Below are 19,964 nucleotides of genomic sequence, written 5' to 3' on the forward strand. Positions count from 1 at the left end.
CCATGTTCTTCCAGAGCTCATCTGCAAGCATCTGCAAGCCCATGATCCTTCCTTATTTTTCAGGATTCAGCATCCTTCTGGTCGACGCCCCCAGAGAACTGACGAGGAGAGAAGAGAGATTAAAGTCTGGATGAAAAGAAAGCGGAAGGAGCGGATGGCCGAGTACTTAGATCAGCTGGCAGAGAAGAGGGGGCGTGAGCACGACCCTTTCTGCTCCAGAAGCAGCCCAGTGAGTCCAGGGTCTCAGGAAAGGAGCTCGCATGAAATGCATGGGTGTTTTCTGGAAGATATTCAAGAAGATGAATGTAATTTAGATGCCTTTTTCATGGAGCAGAAATGGAAGTTAATCAGTTCCCTGAGCATAGTGTGTTGGTATATTGGGCAAACTGTGTTCTATTTAACAGATTTAAATATTGTTTTCTGTGTCAGGCTAATTAAGGCTCTGTGGTTTTAAACAAAGAGGTTGACAGGGTGGCTAGTTGGAGTTACCTCTTCATTTTCATTGGGACTCATTGATAGCTGAACTCAGCTAAATAAAACAGCGAGGACCGTTAGAGAGAAGAGCGACAGTACCACAAAACCATTTCATTAGGAAAACGTCTATTCTGAGCTCAAATCTGCTTCATAAAACTAAATGAAAATCTGGCAAATTCTAAATATTCCTGAACTACAGTTATTTTAAGTGGATTAAATTCTTCAGAGGCTGGGGTGCAATCCAATGGTAGAGTGTGTATGGGCTGAAGAAATGGCTCAGTGACTTATGCAGGTGCTGCTCGTGCAGAGAGGTCAGGTCTGGTTGTCAGGACCCATCGCAGGCAGAGCACAGTCCCTGTAATCTAGTGCCATGGGACGCCTTGGGCACTTTGACTCCTGTGTGCCATTCACACAAACAAGTATGCATAATAAATGCTCTCTACAAAGAATTCTCTTTTAGAGATGTGGTTTCTGACTGGCCTAGTGATTAATGCAGAACTGATTACCACAAGTCATCCAGCCTCCATACACATAACATGGTATGCACATATCTACACATGGATACATACAAATAAACAAATGTGAAGCATGTAGTTCACCTACTTGACTCTGGGAGAAAGCCTGTGCTATTAGTAGAACGCTCTTTTTTAAATTATGTGCGTGCCCATTTTGCCCGCATGCATGCGTGTGTGTCAGGTACCTGCCGGGTGCTCACTGGGTCGTCGGGCACTGGCGTTACTGAGGGTTGGAAGCTGCCGTGTGGGTGTGGGAAATACACAGGACTCTCTGGCTGAGCAGTCAGTAACCACTGAGTCGCCATAGCATAGGCAAGACATCCTTACTTAAGAAAGTGGGGACACCACTGGAACTTTCAAGCCTATTGAAGTATGTAATCAGACTCCTGACCTGTGTCTGTGTTCTCCTTTCCACTGACAATGGGCTCTGGCTGATACCACCTTCCCTGTCAGTCAGATATACAAACCAGACATAGACTTAATAAACCGTCAGGGAGGAAGGACAAGCTCTGAGATCGGTTTTCTCTTTCTGTCATATGGGTCCCAGGAATCAAACTTGGATCTTTAGATTTGGCAGGAAATGTCTTTACTTGCTGGCCCTAACGCATAAATTTTGAAAATAAGTCATGCACTAGGTTTTTGGAAACAAGGCTAACATGAAATTCATGACCCTGCTGCCTCAGTCATCTAAGTGCTAATTTCATGGTGTTTGAATCTAAGATTACAGTTTACATTGAGAGGAAACTTTCTCAACTACAACAGGTTTTTGCACCTTTGTAAATATCAGAAGAATGTGTAGTGCTTAATTGTTGGGACTGGACAATAATGAACTAACTGGATATTTCCTTTGCAGTTTTATATGACTTCAAGGCAGATCAGGCAAAGACAGAAGATGAAGCATGAGAAAGATAGGTAAGGCCAGGAGCTGTGCCCTCAGATGGCAAAGTAGTTTTCTGTCAGTAAACAGGGTGTTATGGGAGATAACATTTTAAGAAGAGGAAAGCTGCTTAGGTATTTGCTTTTAAATATTTCCTGAATTAATTACCATTCATTTTTTATGACTTACTTCTGCTGCCCTCTCCCATACCCAGCTCAGATTCATTTATATGTGTCTGAACTAACCCAGAAGCCAAACATACACACACCTTATTTTGTTATTCCCATGTTGGTTCTTTGAACCTTGATGTTGTTATGTACCCAGGCTGGCCTCAGTCTCCCAAGTACAGAGAGCATGAAGTGTGTGCCACAACACCTGTCTACAGGGACATAGGGACCCACTGTGCTGTCCAGTGACGAGAAACCTGATAAGCTGGAAGGGTTTGTAAGCCTGCACGCCTAGAAGTGAATGGGAGGGACTGAGAGAATGACATTTCGTTTCCTGCCTGCAGGTTGCAGCTGTCTAACCACTATAGTCAGCGGATCTCACAAGCATACAGTCTGATGAATGAACTGCTGTCTGACTCAGTACAGATAACCAAACCTGCAGATAAACCCTTAGGTCGCAGACGGCAACAGTGCTCCTCTCCAAAGAGGTAAGACAGTCATCAGGGCTTGGCCTGTCTCAGGACTCATAAACAGCGTAGTACTGAGACAGGGGTTCCTGTGTCCCAGGTTGGCCTTGAACTTGGTGTGTGCTCAGTGGTGACCTTGAACATACCATCCTCCTGATGGCTAGGATTACACACCCTGTTTATGCAGTGCTGGGCCTTATGCATGGTAGACACACACTAAGCCGCATCCCAGCTCCAAATGCAGCACTTTCGTGTCACAAGTTCAGTGTATCTTTATCTGTGCTACTTGGAGTTACCATTAGATAAAGGGAAGAAAAAAAATTAGCTCCATAATTATGAACTCTCACAAAATTGTAGATCGCGGAGGAAGAGGTAAGAAGTCATGAATAGGTTAAATCTCTAAGTAAGCTACCGCAAAGCATGAAACAGGTGAAGTAAGGATGCAGCCTACCTCTCCACCCACACACCTCTTTCTGTTCCTGTCCTGCCCGGTCCAGTTACCCATGCAGCTGCAACCACTGCTGCAGTGTCCACCTGCAGCGGGTCAGATAGGTCAGCGGGCAGAGGTTACTGAGTAGAGCGCACTGCCCATGTCCCGGCTGTGAGACACACAAATCTGTTAGTGTGAGGGAGTCAGATATTCTCAGTCAGAATATCAAAGTTTCCTCAATAAAATACAGTAAGTATTTAAATAAGCTGCCGACTATATGCGGATTTGAAATGGGTAGATACTTCTAAAAACCTCTTTGAAAAATATTTAACTTTTGATATACAAACAATATTTTATGTCTAAGGCAATACAGTGTCATTATTATTTAGAGTTTTTGAAACTAAAATGTTAACAATTGTATGATTTCTACTTCAGAGAGAATGCACAGGGGCAGAACTTATCTTCGAATAGACCTGCAGGAGGCAGACATATTTCCGGATCAAGGCATCTCCGTAAGGGGGAACCCTTGGGGCGGCCCCACGGCTCATCTCAGCTACGAGGTAAGACCTGATCTGCCTGTGCTCTTGGTAGTCTCCAAAGTTATTTTATTAGTAAAAGCCACAAAAATCTCAATAAAGAGTAAAAGCTCTGATTCCAACAGAGCATAATGTTGGGAATCCTTTAGCTATCCCAGCATTGCGCCCGTGAAATGGGAATCCTGACTCTGCTGTCCTACATGCTCGATTCCCAGTGTGAGCTGTCGTGTCTGTCTTGTGGCTGCTCAGTGTCTGAGGAGAGCCTTGGGTCTCATGGAAATTAGGTTTGTCCCATTTCAAGTCTTTGTTGTCACCGTGTTGCCCTGTGCTTTGGCTTACCTCACCTGCAGAGACCCACACACCCATGCCGACTTCCATGCACACTCCACTCCTCAGGGCACCAGAAGGCCACATCCGTACACCAGGCTTTCTGCACTCTGTTCCTACTTGACCTCCTCCCTCACTCCTTGTGTTTGAAGACATCGGCCTCCTAAAGAGCTAGGCATGCACAGATGCCATTGCAGCAGCTGTCTTTTGTTCATCTTCACATCTGTCTTCTGATGAGTGAAAGTCAGTGTTTAATCTGCATGGTTGGCCCGACACTTGTCAGCTGACTCTTTGACTACATCTTTGTATTGACCCTTACAGGGACAAATGAGACACTTGAATAACTACCTGAAAATGGCCGCTTAGCTTAGCTTTTACTTTTTTCTTAAACATAGTTATATGTAAACAGAGTATTATTGTTTAACAATATTAACAGGAAAGTATTACAGCCTATATACCTTGTCAGTTGACCAAATGCCTGGTCATTATCTTTGTTAACCTGTTACTTTGTTTTAGAAAGGTTAAGGTCTTGGAATCTTCTAGTTCTACTACATACTTTGGGCCTTCAGGTATATTACTAAAACTCAGTTCTCAAATCTGGTATGAAGGTATCCACTCAGAGTCCCAGTCCTGGGAAATAGGAATATGGAAGGATCAGCAGTTAAATATAACTAAGCTGGGTGGTGACTCACACCTTTAATCCCACCATGCTGGGGGCAGGCGGATCTGTGTGAGCTCGAGGTCAGCCTGGCTCTACAGAGCGAGCTCTAGGACACCAAGGGCTCTGTTACAGAGAAATCTTATCACAAAGAACAACAAAGCTCTCCTGGTGAGGTACACATGCAAGTCCCACCTGCTTGAGCGGTTAAGGAACACTTCAGCCCAGGAAACATGAAACAGTGAGATCCTGTGTCAGTAGGTAGACAGAAAGGTTAATACATTACTTATGGCTCAGCAGGTGAAGGCATCTGTGAGCCTGGTGACCTGAGTTCAGTCTCTGAACCCCTGTGAAGGTGGAGAGGAGAGGATGGCCAGCATTATGTTTTTAAAAATTACTGTATAAAGCAAATATAGCCTTTGAAATTATGATGCCTTAATCATGGTCTTGCTAAAACTTAGGATGTTACTGGTAACAGGCTTCCGTCCATGGCTTTCTAGCTGCCAGAGTCCTCAAGGACACAAGTTTAGTAATAAACTAGTTCTCCTCTTCCTCTAAGGCCTGCATTTTTGCTTCAATTTTTTTGGGGGGGGTTCACATGAGCTCAGTTTATTGGGTGATTGTAGATGCCATCAAGTTATTAACTGCCACACTTCTACAGAACTTGATGGTACCTGTGAGGAGGTAGGCAAGCAGCCAGTCTCTGAGAGACCTGAGATAGACTGTTGCTGATTGGCACAGGAGGGCCAGTGACATGGGTTTGCAGGTTGTGTAGGTAATGGGCTAGTTCAGGTTAGATGGCGGACATTGTTTGGCACGCTGTTGTATAAGTACTGAGGATCATTGTCTACTGTCCTTATACACAGAAGTCATAACTTGATGTCTGGGTGTTTACGTACCATGTGCATACAAGGCCCACTAACCTGTATGCTCTGGAAGAGCAGCACATGCTGAGCCATCTCTAGTCCCTTGGTGGGGGTTCCTGTTGACCTATCACCTTTCACATTGGAAAGCATTAACACACAAAGTATCAAGATGGAGCCCTGCCTGGTGTAGTGTACACCTTTAATCCCAGCACTCAGGAGACAGAAGCAGGTGTATCTCTGAGTTTGAGGCCTGCCTGTTCTACAAAGCAGTTCCAGGACAGCCAGGGCTATTCCATAGAAAAATCAACAAACAAAAACCTCTCAAATGTTTTAAGATCAGAAATAAAAGGAGTCTCAAGGGAATGTTACTGGCATTCAGATTTGATGATTGGAAAGAAATGGAGAACTCTGTAGAAAAACACAACCTACCAAGTTGAGTCAGTGAGAAACGTGCAGGCTGCAGAAGTGCTCAGCACAGGGAGGACCGAATCTGTCTTGCCACACCATGTAGAAATCACACAGATCTCTTACATGTGGGTTCTCAAACTAGACAATGACAATCATTTGTAGAGAGAAACTCTTGTGCAGGTGTAAAGCAGTCACCTGTCAATAGTCTTTAGTCAATGAGTGGGGGTGGGAGTTCTGTCAGAGAGACAGAGAGGGGAATTCTGGGAAATAGGCAGGAGAAGTTGTCCAGCAATGTTGAAGGAGACAGAGCATGACACTGAGAAGAAGGTAGCCAGCCACACGGCACTCAAAATAAATGGAGATTTGCCCTGAATTCTGAGGAGCAGGCACATAAACCCGAGAGGGGTAACCAACCAGTACAACAGAGTCTAGCTATTGCCCAAGCATTTATTAATTAGTTTCAGAGTCGACAGTTCTGGGAACAGTCATGGGAGGAAGGAACAGGAAATGTAGGTTAGAAGACAAAGGACACAAAGTAGCAAATGTGTAGCTAGACAGATACCCTTCAAAGAGTTGGTAGACAGCAGTGGGCCCTTAATAGTGTATTGTGTTCAGTTTTGCTGAATGGGTAACTGTCACCTGGTGAACTGTTAAGTTATTGTACCATAGTACCAACCATTTTATCATGAGTGTATACTGTAACCATTTTACTATGTGTGTGTAAAATTTATGATAAAGCTTTGATCACACTAGAGGTAGGAAAATCTTACACAGTGTTTCACAGAAAGTCATGTTGTACTCAAGATTGTATAGGCCATGTAAATCAAAGAGAAAGTCATGATCCAGAGAGAAGCACAGCACAAGGTCATCTTGGGTAAAATCAGGATCAAAGACAGCTGTCATCTCATGGTCTGTGAAGGTATAACCATTTATATCAGCAGTTCTCAGTCTGGGAGTCATGACCTCTTCACAGGCGTTACCTAAGACCATTGGAATTCAGAACAGTAGAAAAACTGCAGTTATGAAATAGCAATGAGATAATTTTTTGGTTCACAGCATGAGGAATGGTATTAAAGAGTCACAGGCAGCATGAGGAAAGTTGAGAACCACTGGTTTATATCATCTTCCTAGATGTCACTAATGGTGTTTATCACACCAAGCATGGCATTGTATGATGTCTAGATGAGAAGGTAACTTTGGCAGACACGGCGTGGGCTTGCCTGGTGTTTACAGCCTACGCTGACTCTGATTCATACCCTGAGCAGGTGAAGGAAGTGCCTGGCTGCCCCCATTCCTTTGTTTCTGTCTTGAAGATAGCCCACCGTCATGGTTAGAAGCCGGCTCTCTTTTCTCCCTTCTCCCGTGTTGTTTTGAGCCAGTGTCTCCTCACTAGCGGCTGCTGCTCTAGAGATGAAATCACCATTACTTTGACGTCAGAAGAGGTGGTGAGAATTTGGCACCCATGTCACATCCAGACTTCTCATGGCTTGAATACTTGGGAACAGATGTGTGCCTTGGCCGTTGGGCCACAGTTGGTGAGTTGTGTGTGTGTGTGTGTTTTTCCCTCTATAGGTTCTAATCCTCCATATCGGAGCCAGCAGCCTATGAGAAGCCATGGGGCTGTTGGGGTGGTTCCTCTGGTTCAGCAGGCATGCATAGAGGATGAGAGAGAAGACATGGTGGTGAGTCCCTGGACTCTGCCCTCCGAAATCCACAAGATTCTTCATGACAGGTCCGGGTCCCTCCTACAGGTAACCGCTGCCCCAAGCCCTGCAGTCTTTTCGTGTGTACATGCTTGTTTTGTTTGAGGCGGGATTTTGTACAGCCATGTTGGGTTTTGTTTGGTTGGCTCATTTTCTTTCAACCCAACGATAAATTTCCAACATTTTCTACTGCCTTCCTCCCTTCCCCAAAATAAGTATCGTGGTCCCTCTGTTGTCTTATATATAGAGGGCTCAGAAATCTGGATGACTTCCCCACTCCATGGAGTCTTTTCATTTCCCTCCTTTTTTGTTCTCCATTGTTTGTTTGTCTGAGTGTTTGGTGTGTGTGTACACATGGTGCCCATGTGCAGGCCCCCTAACCTATTCCCTGGAGACAGCCTGTGACCGAGCCTGGAGCTCACTGTCTGGGACGCACTGTCAGGCTAGCAAGTCCCCATGCTCATCCTGTGTGCACGCAGCCACATTTGGGTTTCCTCTGCGCATACTGGGGTCTAAACACAGGTTTTCACACTTGAGCAGCAAGCACCTGTACCACTGAGCTAGCTCTCTCACCCTGATTTGCTGCTCCCACAGCTCCCTTTGAGAAGTCTAGACAAGCTTCATGATGTAGAGTTGAGGTTTTCCTTGAACTTCTGGTCCTCCTGCCTCCCTTTTGGAATGCTAGCATTATAGGCATGCTTGCTATGCCCAGCTGCTAGGGTTTCACACTACACTGAGCCATCAAAATTGTCCGTAACTTACATTGTTACTCATTAAAAAGGAAGTACAGAGAACAGATTACTGTATAGCAGGTATCAGACCCCAGCTCGACTGCCCGTCAGATGATGCCCACACATGTGTCATGTGAGACAGCTCCTTGCCAGTGCAGATCTGCTCAACAACCACCACCGCATCCCCACATCCCCGTACCTCTCCGATGGACCACAGCTGTTTCTCCACCACACAGGACATGTCAGCAGCTGACGAGGAAGAGCCTGAGCACTCTTTGGCGGGTGGCATGGACAGCGTGTCTGAGAGCACGGGCAGCATCCTCAGCAAGCTTGACTGGAAAGCCATCGAAGACATGGTGGCCAGCGTGGAGGAAAAAAACCTGTCTGTCCACTGGGCCTTGGACCAATAGGACCTGCATAGCGTTCTCTTTCCAGGCACTGATGTGGTCCTGGTAGTTTTGTGGTCTAAGGCTGTGAAACACTGAAAGAAATGAGAATTTACATCCTGCAGCCATAAGCTGCTCTGGGTTAACCATTCCAAGACGGAAAATAAACACGTGTCAGTCACATTGCTTTTATGAGGAAAGGTTGTTTGCATGTGATTCATCTTAAATACATGTCAAGCCAGGCTTTCACAATATTTAAATGACTTCTAATAAAAAATTGTACCTGCTACTTCCTTTGCTATCCTCTGTGTTTCCAGAAATCCCTTCCTTATAGGGGAATCTCCTCCTGCTTTAAAACTCAGTTACAATCCTGCAGTTGAGCTGAGCAGACTGGCAAGGAGTGACAGGAGCCAGCCCCTTCCTTCATACTGACCCTGGACTTGGGTCCAGGCCTCTGCTCTGCCTGTGCTCTGCCTAGCCTGGTAGGTTTGGGAGAAAGGCAAGGGTACTCACTTTAGACTGCGAGGGCCTGGGAATCCTGGGGATTCAACACTAATCTTAGATTTAGTGTGGGTGAGGTTACAAAACAACTTGCAGGAGTTGGTCCTCTCTGGCATGTGGGCCCCAGTGCTTGAATGAGTCACCAGACTTGGCAGCAAGCCCCTTCTCCCTGCAGAGCCACCTCACTGGCCTGTAATGATCATCTTAGCCCTAGAAACGTCAGAGGGCTGAGGCTTGATGGTTTGGGAGATAATTTTCAGAAAAATGACTAAAATCAGGAGCTTCCAACACGTCATTTGGGGTGGTATTATCTGAGAAGGCTGTGAACTATCCCAACCCCTAACTCTGTGATCTCAGATGTTTTCCACGTTCTTCAACTAAGAGCATGATGTAACATAGGGGAGAGATAACCAACTACTTTTATTCCTACGATCTTTAGAGGTGCGTGCAACCAGTTTTCATAAGCTTGTATTGTAGGGCTGAGGATACAGTGTCTGCCTACTGTGTGCAAGGCCCTGGGTGTGGTCCCCAGCACAACAAAATAAAATCATGACGTAACACTAAAGTTTCCTGTTCCCCCGCCCCTCTAGTTCTGAGGGCGGTGGTGATGATCAAGCCCAGGTCATGGCAGAGGGATCCGAGGACTGTAACGCTCAGCTCAGCTGAGAGGTCACTTCCTCAGGGTTTGTCCTCCTTCGCACTCTGGCGTCTGTGACCTGTGACACCTCTCTTCTGATCGTAGGCAGGGTCTTGGGCTGTGTTTGCTTCTACACCTTGTTCCGTGATAAGCCACAGTTTATGTAAAACCCCTTCTTCCCGCACCTTTATGTCTTCCCCATCCTGTCCCTGTTTCCTTTCACTTGACAAACCTTCATCTCTGGGCCCCCACAGTGCCACCGTTCTCCTTTAGCTGTTTCACCCGTGTCAACTCTCAATCCACTCCCCCTTCTCCATACTCCATTTTAACTGTTAACTAAAAGCTGAGAACACTGTACAGACATGCCATTGGACATCCGTCCAGAGATCAACTTCACTGCAGTAGTAGTGGGTGACTTTGGTAGTCCTCTGTCACCACTGACAGGTCCTCCCAACAACAGAACAGAGAAATATGCTAGTCGGGTGACAGCACAGGTCAAATGTAGCAGCATCTCCAGTACATCCTACCCAACACTGCTAACAGCGTCACAGCAGCCCTCGTGACTTTATCCAGAGTAGACTACATTAGGACACAAGGCAGGGCTCAACAAATACAGGAGACTGAAATGACTCTCTCTTACCTGATTGAAATGGAGTAGGACTACAAATAAATACCCAGAGAAACCCACAAGCATAAACTCATGGAGAGGAAACAGTACGCTTTATTCAGAGACTGAATCTTTCAAGAAATCAAGAAAGAAAACAATTCTTTGAATCAAATGAAAATACACATCCTCCAACCTGTGGAATCCACCAGAAGTATCTCCAAAAGGTAAGTTTATAGTTCCTGCATTAGGAAAGAATGATAGACCTAGAGCTCTGGAAAAAGATTAAGCCAAACCTCAAATCAGTACACAGAAACCACTGAGATCAGGGTAGAAGTCAATGAAAGGACGAAAAACATCCAATAGAATCAACGAAACAAAGGTGGTCATTGGAAAAAAAAAAATACTGTCAAGCTTGTACCCAAAACTAAGCAAAAGAAAGAAGATCAAATCAAAACAAATTAGTAGGGGCTGGGGATTTGGCTCAGTGGTAGAGCGCTTGCCTAGGAAGCGCAAGGCCCTGGGTTCGGTCCCCAGCTCCGGAAAAAAGAACCAAAAAAAAAAAAAAAAAAAAACCAGTAGTGAGAAGCTGTCACAACAGATAGCCATTAGCTTTAGAATGTCGTAAGTTTTGCCTTGAAAACATTCCACTAAATTGGAAGGAAAGAGAGAAGCTGCTGAGGCTGTGGTCACACTGGGCCCGGGCTATCACCAAGGACCATGTCTGGGTCCAGGTCCATGCAGCAGTGGGGGTGGGGAGCTCTGGTCCCAAGGGGTAAGCCTAGGAGAGCAGGCCCCACACCTTGCCTGGGCAGCACAGTATAGAGCTGACCCTGGTCTTATGAGCTAGGGAGAGCTGACCACAAGGGCATGAGAGCAAGTGAACTTGCCCTACCGGTATCCCCACTAAACCCCAACATTTACCCCATCAGAGAACTGCTGGGTGTGCAGGCATAAGTTCTTTGCAGCCTACTTTTAATAACAGTTCAACCTCTCTAGCCCACCACCCAGCAGAGGCAGTGGAAGAGAAGAGTTATTAGGGTGGGGGGAAGTGGGCCTGCTCAGCAGTATTCTTTTGGGGTGAGCTTGATCTTCTTTGGCAGCAGATGAGTCCTGAAGCAAACACCAAATACAACCCAGCAGCCGCAGACCAGTCCTCTCGGCAGGCAGACACCAGGCAGCTCTAGTTCAGTCCTGAAGGAACCTCAAGGCTCCCCAACTGAGCTGAGGCAAGGCTACTGAATTCATGAGCAATTCTTGGGCAAACTCTCAATGGCGGCGTTATCACAAGTTGAGCTCAACAACATTATGTAACGCAAACCAACACATGCATGTCTTTATGGAAGAATATCAAGGCAGAGCAAAGCCATGCTCAGTGCTCATCTCCCACTGTCTGTGGGGTCATATTTATACTCCTTTACAGAGTGTCACTTCACGTGTCTGCTATATCCAAGCATCCTTTCACCTGTGTGCCCCAGCAAAGCATCATTTGACATAACTTTCCAAAGAACTAGACGTTTCTACATCAGGAGTGCATGAAGGAGCCAGTTCTGTAGAGCCAAAGCTGCAGGATCTCTGTGATAGAGAGCAGCAAGAGGATGTCCTAGAGGACTCTAGGAAGGATCCAGCATTGATAGCATAGCAGAAGCCAGAGGCCTCAATCTAAACGAGAGACTCATTGCAACCAAGTAAAGATGTATGGTCTATTGCTTGACAAACTGCAGCTTCCACTGCAAGGTGTGTGTGTGTGTGTGTGTGTGTGTGTGTGTGTTGTGTGGCAGGAGGTTGCAGGGTGGAGGGCAGATATGGAGGGGAGAGGGAGATGAGTGAGGTTGGGATACATGATGCGAAATTCACAAAGAATCAATAAAAAGTTATAAGAAGGGATTGGGGATTTAGCTCAGTGGTAGAGCGTTTGCCTACCAAGCGCAAGGCCCTGGGTTCGGTCCTCAGCTCCTAAAAAAAAAAAAAGAAAAAAAAAGTTATAAGAAGAAGTGAAACTAAATTTATATCACCCTCCATAAAAATTAATTCCTTGAGGCTGGGGAGATGGTTCAACTATATAGTTATATATATATAGTTATAGTTATATAGTTATAGTTATATAGTTATAGTTATATAGTTATATATATAGTTATATATATATATGTGTGTGTGTGTATGTGCACCAGAAGAATGAATATATATATTCATATATATATAAAATCTGAGGTGAAATAAAATATATATTGCATTGCTCTTGCAGAAGATCTGGGTTCTTTTCCCAGCAACCACATAATGCTTCACAATTATTTATTACTTAATGGATATTTCCAGGGTACCTGCTGTTTTCTAGGGGTACCAAGCATACATGTGAGCACATACAATTAACTGTATAGGCAAAACACTCCTAAAACATTAATACAAAGCACTCATACAAAACAAATCACAAACAAATAAAATACCCTAATGGATCATGGGAAATACCCAGACAGCCACCAGTTGATGCATGGATAATGAAAATGGTATACTTATACAGTTTATTCAGTTAAGCAAAATGAAGTCCATGGGTAAATGAATGGGTCTGGAAGAACTGATTCTGAGTGAGGGAACTCAAACCAGAAAGATAAATACCACAGTTTCTCTCATTTGTTGATGTTAGCTTTGAATCTTTTTATTTTTTTTTTTTTTGGTTCTTTTTTTCGGAGCTGGGGACCGAACCCAGGGCCTTGTGCTTCCTAGGCAAGCGCTCTACCACTGAGCTAAATCCCCAACCCCGTTAGCTTTGAATCTTAAGTTGTATGTTTTGTTTGGAATACTCATAGAGGTCAGAAATTATTAAGAGGCTACATGGGGATTACTTTTAAGGGAGAGAAGCTAGAAAGGAATGCTACAAAGGCTTAAAGTGGAGTAATAGACAAGGAAGAATTTAATTGGGGTCAGGGAAGAAAGCAGTGTAGAAAGGGAATATGGATGGATAGATAATGCTAAAAAAAAAGGTTATTTGGAAACTACCTACTACCATAGAAGCTTCCGTAAAAGGTTAAAAATATATAGAGCTAAAAGAGAATTCACCCTGTGATAGAGCCATAATGCTCCTAATACTCATCACAAGCTGAAAAATAGAAACCCAGTCACCTTACAGACCTATAGCTAAAGTCCCTATGCACCTGAGTCACAGCATGGAAAGAACTTGGAAATTACGTGGGAACATCATCATCCCTACTGGTCTAGCTTTCATGGTGCCGGGAGGCACTGCGCATGCTATTAAAGAAAAGTAGTCATCAACCTGTGAATCTTGGCAGCTATTGACTGGCATGGAAAGACGTGCCCACTGGTACAATAGTGGCACAGACATCAGTAGATAACCACTTTCTGGTTGAATATAAGCCCCAGTCCATGACATGAAACCCATGCCTGACACCAGGAACTCGTGACCAAAGAATTCTAGCGGAGAACCTATTACTATTCTGCTAAGTGGGCATAATATTTAACCAATGGTCACTTAGCTAATGACTTATGTAAGGCTATGCACATAGATCAATGCATGCCAACTTCAGAGAAGCTTCTATTTGTAGTAGATGGTAATTAAAACAGTTCCACACAAGGCCAAGGAATGCCCATCTCTAAATGGGACATATATATTGCACATACCCCAGGGCTCAGACCATTGTGAAAGGGGGTAGAAAGATCATAAGAATCAGAGGCAGGAAAGAATGCAAGGAACAGTCTTTTGGTCATGGCAGAGCTGTTGCACATAAGAACTCAGCAGTTATGACAGCAAACACAAGACCAGCCCAAGCTCAATACAGACCAAATGTCAGTATGCAGAGAGACAGTCCGCATGAGGACTGCTAAGGAGCTATATGCAGTTGGTAGCTGCTGGGAGAAAAGAGTCCATTTTCTACAAGAGTGTTGTCTGTAGCAGGTTACGCACACTCCAGTGGAAGGCCACACATCCAGAGAATATATGAGCAGCACAAATTTAATTGGTGAAAAAAAGACCAAGTTGTGTAGATAAGGAAGGGAGTAAGGGATGGATATGATGGAAACACTCTGTACAAAATTCTCAAAGAACTAATATAAACCCCTGAACCCCTGAAACAACATGAAAACAAAAAACAACAAAACAAAACAACAACAAAAAACACCCCTCAAAATGAATTAAAAAAAAAAAAAAAGAAGAGGGTCGACTCGGGACAAGCAACCTGAGCCTTCATCTCCTGGGGCCTCTTGGCTCTGTAGACGAATATTACACAAACTTTTTTTTTTTACGTCTTTTATGCTTTTATTCACTTTTGTGTGGGAGATGCACATGAGCCATGGTGTGCTGTGCAGATCAGAGATTAACCAAGGGAGATGGTTCTCTTCCATTGCAGTATATGAAGGAGCGAGTCATGACAAGTCACTTCAGTAAGTTTAATGTAAAGAATTACTGGGGCAGCAGGGGGTGGTGGTGCGCTCCCAGCACTTGGGAGGCAGAGGCAGGCAGATCTCCAAGGCCAGCCTGGTCTACAGTGTGAGTGCCAGGACAGCCAGGGCTGCACGGGAAAAAAACAAGACAACAAAGCAAATCAAAAAGCTTACTAGGGGCAATGACAGGAGAGCCCAGCTTTGCATCTGACTACATAAACACAGTGGACAGCAGTTCCTTGGCCAAATCTTCCCTGCTTCCTATGGTTGCCATTACAAATGAGCTTTTCATGGAATGTGCCTTCCCACTGCTTATGTGTGACCCAATGTTGTGAGGTTACAACACAGGGCATAAGCATGAGAAATCTAAAGCATTTTCTACCTTACAGAAAAAAAGCTTTTTAACCACTGGCCTTTAGTGTAAACTCCATACTGAAGCCACATGTGTCAAAGTAGTGCCTTTCACTAATGTTTAAGTGGACAGGCAGGCATCAGCATCAGAAGGGAATCCATATCATAAAAGGGAGAATCCAAGATGCCCAGACAAGAGGGCTTACAGCTCATCGGTACAGGGCTTTCCCAGTATATAGGAAGAAAAAGAATGATTTTAAAAATCTAAACCATGATAGGTTAGAACCTGCCTCCGTGTAACATGGGGAGTGGACAGGGTAACAAAGGTAGAGTTGGTGGGTTTCTGCCTACACTTGGAACTGAACTGAACTGAACCAAACTGGTCCCACAGCTCCCTGCACCCAAATCCTGTGGGGGAGAGAGCTGGACCCTCTGAAGTGCGGACACTCCTGAGAACTCAGAGGAGACAACTACTTTCTGTCCACATTCTTGACCCAAGAGGAAATGGCCTAATGCCATCTGTGCCCTCTGGGCACTGGGACTTAGGAGCAGTCAGGGCCAAGACCCTTGGGTTTTTGCCTACACCAAGAGCTGAAAACAGTTGCCAGGAGCACGTATACACCAAAGAGCAGAGGTAAGACCAACTCTTCTGCACCAAGCAGCCCACCTGGAGGCTTCAGGTCACACAAACCCAGGAGCAGCTCTCTGTTCCCAGATCCAGCTGAAAGAAAACAGGTCTACAGGAGTGCTGACATACAGGACAGTCTAGGCACTGTAAGAGACAGTAAGACAAACTAACACCAGAGACAACCTGATGGTGAGAGGCAAGCACAGGAACCTAAGCAACAGAAACCAAGACTACCTGGCATCATCAGAGCCCAGTTCTCCCACCAAAGCAAATACTGGATATCCAAACACACCAGAAAAGCAAGATTTGGATTTAAAAATCACATTTTATGATGATGATGGAGGACTTTAAGAAGGATATAAATAACTCCCTTAAAGACATACAGGACAACACAAGTAAACAAGTAGAAGCCCTTTAAGAGGGAACACAAAAATCCCTTAAAGAATCCCATAAAGAGTTACAGGAAAACATAACCAAACAGGTGAAGGAATTGAACAAAACCACCCAGGATATAAAAATGGAAATAGAAACAAGAAAGCACAAAGGGAGACAACACTAGAGAGAGAAAACCTAGGGACAAGATCAGGAGTCATAGATGGACGCATCACCAACAGAATACAAGAGATAGAAGAGAGAATCTCAGGGTCAGAAGATACCATAGAAAGCATTGACACAACCAAAGAAAATACAAAACACAAAATGCTTCTAACCCCAAATATCCAGGAAGTCCAGGACACAATGAGGCGATCAAACCTAAGGATAATAGGTATAGAAGAGAGTGAAAACTCCCAACTTAAAGGGCCAGTAAATATCTTCAACAAAATTATAGAAGAAAACTTCCCTAAACCTAAAGAAAGAGATGCCCATAAACATAGAAGAAACCTACAGAACTCCAAATAGATAGGACCAAAAAGGAAATTCCTTACGTCACGTCACATCAAAACATCAAATGCACAAAGCAAAGAAAGAATATTAAAAGCAGTAAGGGGAAAAGGTCAAGTAACATACAAAGGCAGACCTATCAGAATTACACCAGATTTCTCAGGAGAGACTATGAAAGCCAGAAGATCTTGGGCAGATGTCATACAGACCCTAAGAGAATACAAATGCCAGCCCAGGCTACTATATCCAGCAAAACTCAAATAACATAGATGGAGAAACTAAGATATTCCATGACTAAACCAAATTTATACAATATCTTTCTACAAATCCAGCCCCTACAAAGGAAAATAGATGGAAAATTCCAACACAAAGCAGGAAACTACACCCTAGAAAAAGAGTAATCTTGCAACGACACCAAAAGAAAACAGACACACATAATTCCAGCTCTAACAACAAAAATTACAGGAAGCAACAATCACTATTCATTAATATCTCTTAATATCAACGGATTCAATTCCCCAATAAAAAGACATAGACTAACAGACTGGATATGTAAAGAGGACCCAGCATTTTGCTGCATGCAGGAAACACACCTCAGAGACAAAGATAGACACTACCTCAGAGTAAATGGCTGGAAAACAACTTTTCAAGCAGATTGCCCAAAGAAACAAGCTGGAATAGCCATTGTAATATCGAAAAAAATTGACTTTCAACCAAAAGTTATCAAAAAAGATAAGGAAGGACACTTCATATTAATCAAAGGAAAAAATCCACCAAGATGAACTCTCAATCCTAAATATCTATGCTCCAAATACAAGGGCACCTACATACATAAAAGAAACCTTACTAAAGCTCAAATCACACATTGCACCTCACACAATAATAGGAGATTTCAACACCCCACACTCATCAATGGACAGATCATGGAAACAGAAATTAAAAAGAGAAACTAACAGAATTTATGAACCAAATGAACTTTACAGTTATTTATAGAACATTTCATCCTAAAACAAAAGGATACACCTTCTTCTCAGCACCCCATGGTACCTTCTCTAAAATTGACCATATAATCGGTCTCAAAACAGGCCTCAACAGATACAGGAAGATAGAAATAATCCCATGCATCCTACCAGATCATCACAGACTAAGATTAGTCTTCAATAACAACAAAAAGCCCACATATACATGGAAGTTTTACAATGTTAACTTGGTCAAGGAAGAAATAAAGAAATTAAAGACTTTTCAGAATTTAATGAAAATGAAGGCACAACCTACCAAACTTATGGGACACAATGAAGCTGTGATAAGAGGAAAAATCATAGTTCTGAGTGCCTCTAAAAAGAAACTGGAGAGAGCATAACATTAGCAGCTTGACAGCACACCTAAAAGGTCTAGAAGAAAAAGAAAAAGAAGCAAATACACCCAAGAGGAGTAAACAGCAGGAAATAATCAAACTCAGGACTGAAATCAACCAAGTAGAAACAAAAAAGACTATACAAAAACAAAACCAGGGGGCTGGGGATTTGGCTCAGGGCTGGGGATTTGGCTCAGTGGTAGAGCGCTTACCTAGGAAGCGCAAGGCCCAGGGTTCAGTCCCCAGCTCTGGAAAAAAAAGAACCAAAAAACAAAACAAAACAAAACAAAACAAAACCAGGAGCTGGTTTTTTGAGAGAATCAACAAAATAAACCCTTAGCCAGACTAACCAGAGGACACAGAGAGTGTGTCCAGATTAACAAAATCAGAAATGAAAAAGGAGACCTAATAGAATCTGAGGAAATTAAAAAAATCATCAGATCCTACTACAAAAGCCTATATTCAACAAAACTTGAAAACTGGATGAAGTGGACAATTTTCTAGACAAATACCAGGTACCAAAGTTAAATCAGGAACAGATAAACCAGTTAAACAACCCCATAACTCCTAAGGAAATAGAAGCAGTCATTAAAGGTCTCCCAACCAAAAAGAGCCCAGGTCCAGACGGGTTTAATGCAGAATTCTATCATACCTTCATAGAAGACCTCAGACCAATACTATCCAAACTATTCCACAAAATTGAAACAGATGGAGCATTCCCGAATTCCTTCTATGAAGCCACAATTACTCTTATACCTAAACCACACAAAGACCCAACAAAGAAAGAGAACTTCAGACCAATTTCCCTTATGAGTATCAATACAAAAATAATAAAATTCTTGCAAACCAAATTCATGAACACATCAAAATGATCACCATTATGATCAAGTAGGCTTCATCCCAGGGATGCAGAGATGGTTCAATATATGGGAATCCATCAACATAATCCATTATATAAACAAACTCAAGGAAAAAACACATGATCATTTCATTAGATGCTGAGAAAGCATTTGACAAAATTCAACACCCCTTCATGATAAAAGTCCTGGAAAGATCATGAATTCAAGGCCCATACCTAAACATAGTAAAAGCAATATATAGCAAACCATTAGCCAACATCAAACTAAATGGAGAGAAACTTAAAGGAATCCCACTAAAATTGGACTAGACAAGACTGCACACTCTCTCCCTACTTATTCAATATAGTACTCAAAGTCCTAGCCAGAGCTATCAGACAACAAGAGGAGGTCAAAGGGATACAAATTGGAAAGGAAGAAGTCAAAATATCATTATTTGCAAATGATAATGATAGAATACTTATGTGACTCCAAAAGTTCCACCAAAGACTTACTAAGCCTGATAAACACCTTCAGCAAAGTGACTGGGTATAAAATTAACTCAAATCAGTAGCCTTCCTCTACTCAAAGGATAAACAGGATGAGAAAGAAATTAGGGAAATGACACTCTTCACAATAGTCCCAAATAATAGAAAATACCTTGGTGTAACTTTAACTAAGCAAATGAAAAAATCTGTATGACAAGAACTTCAAATCTCTGAAGAAAGAAATTGAAGAAGATCTCAGAAGATGGAAAGACCTCCCATGCTCATGGCAGGATTAATATAGTAAAAATGGCCATTTTGCCAAAAGCAATCTACAGATTCAATGCAAATGCCCATCAAAATTCCAACTCAATTTTTCATAGAGTTAGAAAGAACAATTTGCAAATTCATTTGGAATAACAAAAAAAAAAAAACCCCAGGATAGCAAAAACTATACTCAACAACAAAAGAACTTCTGGGGGAATCACCATCCCTGACCTCAAGCTGTATTACAGAGCAATAGTGATAAAAACAAAACAAAACAAAACAAAACTGTATGGTATTGGTACAGAGACAGATAGACCAATGGAATAGAATTGAAGACCCAGAAATGAACCCACACACCTATGGTCACTTGATTTTTGACAAAGGAGCCAAAACCATCCAATGGAAAAAAGATAGCATTTTCAGCAAATGGTGCTGGTTCAACTGGAGGTCAGCATGTAGAAGAATGCAAATCAATCCATTCT

The 19,964-nt window shown here is 43.2% G+C and overlaps 1 protein-coding gene across 10 annotated transcripts in view; it reads left to right on the forward strand.

Moving 5' to 3' along the window:
* Cplane1 (ciliogenesis and planar polarity effector complex subunit 1) overlaps positions 1 to 8,834 on the forward strand; it is a 100,699-nt gene extending 91,865 nt beyond the window's left edge. For all 10 annotated transcript variants that reach the window (XM_063281736.1, XM_063281741.1, XM_063281738.1 and 7 more), the window contains 6 exons: positions 64 to 229; positions 1,843 to 1,901; positions 2,378 to 2,521; positions 3,366 to 3,490; positions 7,298 to 7,476; positions 8,396 to 8,834. In XM_063281736.1, the coding sequence (XP_063137806.1) occupies positions 64 to 229; positions 1,843 to 1,901; positions 2,378 to 2,521; positions 3,366 to 3,490; positions 7,298 to 7,476; positions 8,396 to 8,569 (847 nt within the window). In that variant the 3' untranslated portion in view covers positions 8,570 to 8,834. The remainder of the gene's footprint in view (positions 1 to 63; positions 230 to 1,842; positions 1,902 to 2,377; positions 2,522 to 3,365; positions 3,491 to 7,297; positions 7,477 to 8,395) is intronic.
* Positions 8,835 to 19,964: the final 11,130 nt, after the last annotated feature.

This window comes from Rattus norvegicus, chromosome 2 (assembly GCF_036323735.1).
Source record: "Rattus norvegicus strain BN/NHsdMcwi chromosome 2, GRCr8, whole genome shotgun sequence".
NCBI classification, from domain to species: domain Eukaryota; kingdom Metazoa; phylum Chordata; class Mammalia; order Rodentia; family Muridae; genus Rattus; species Rattus norvegicus.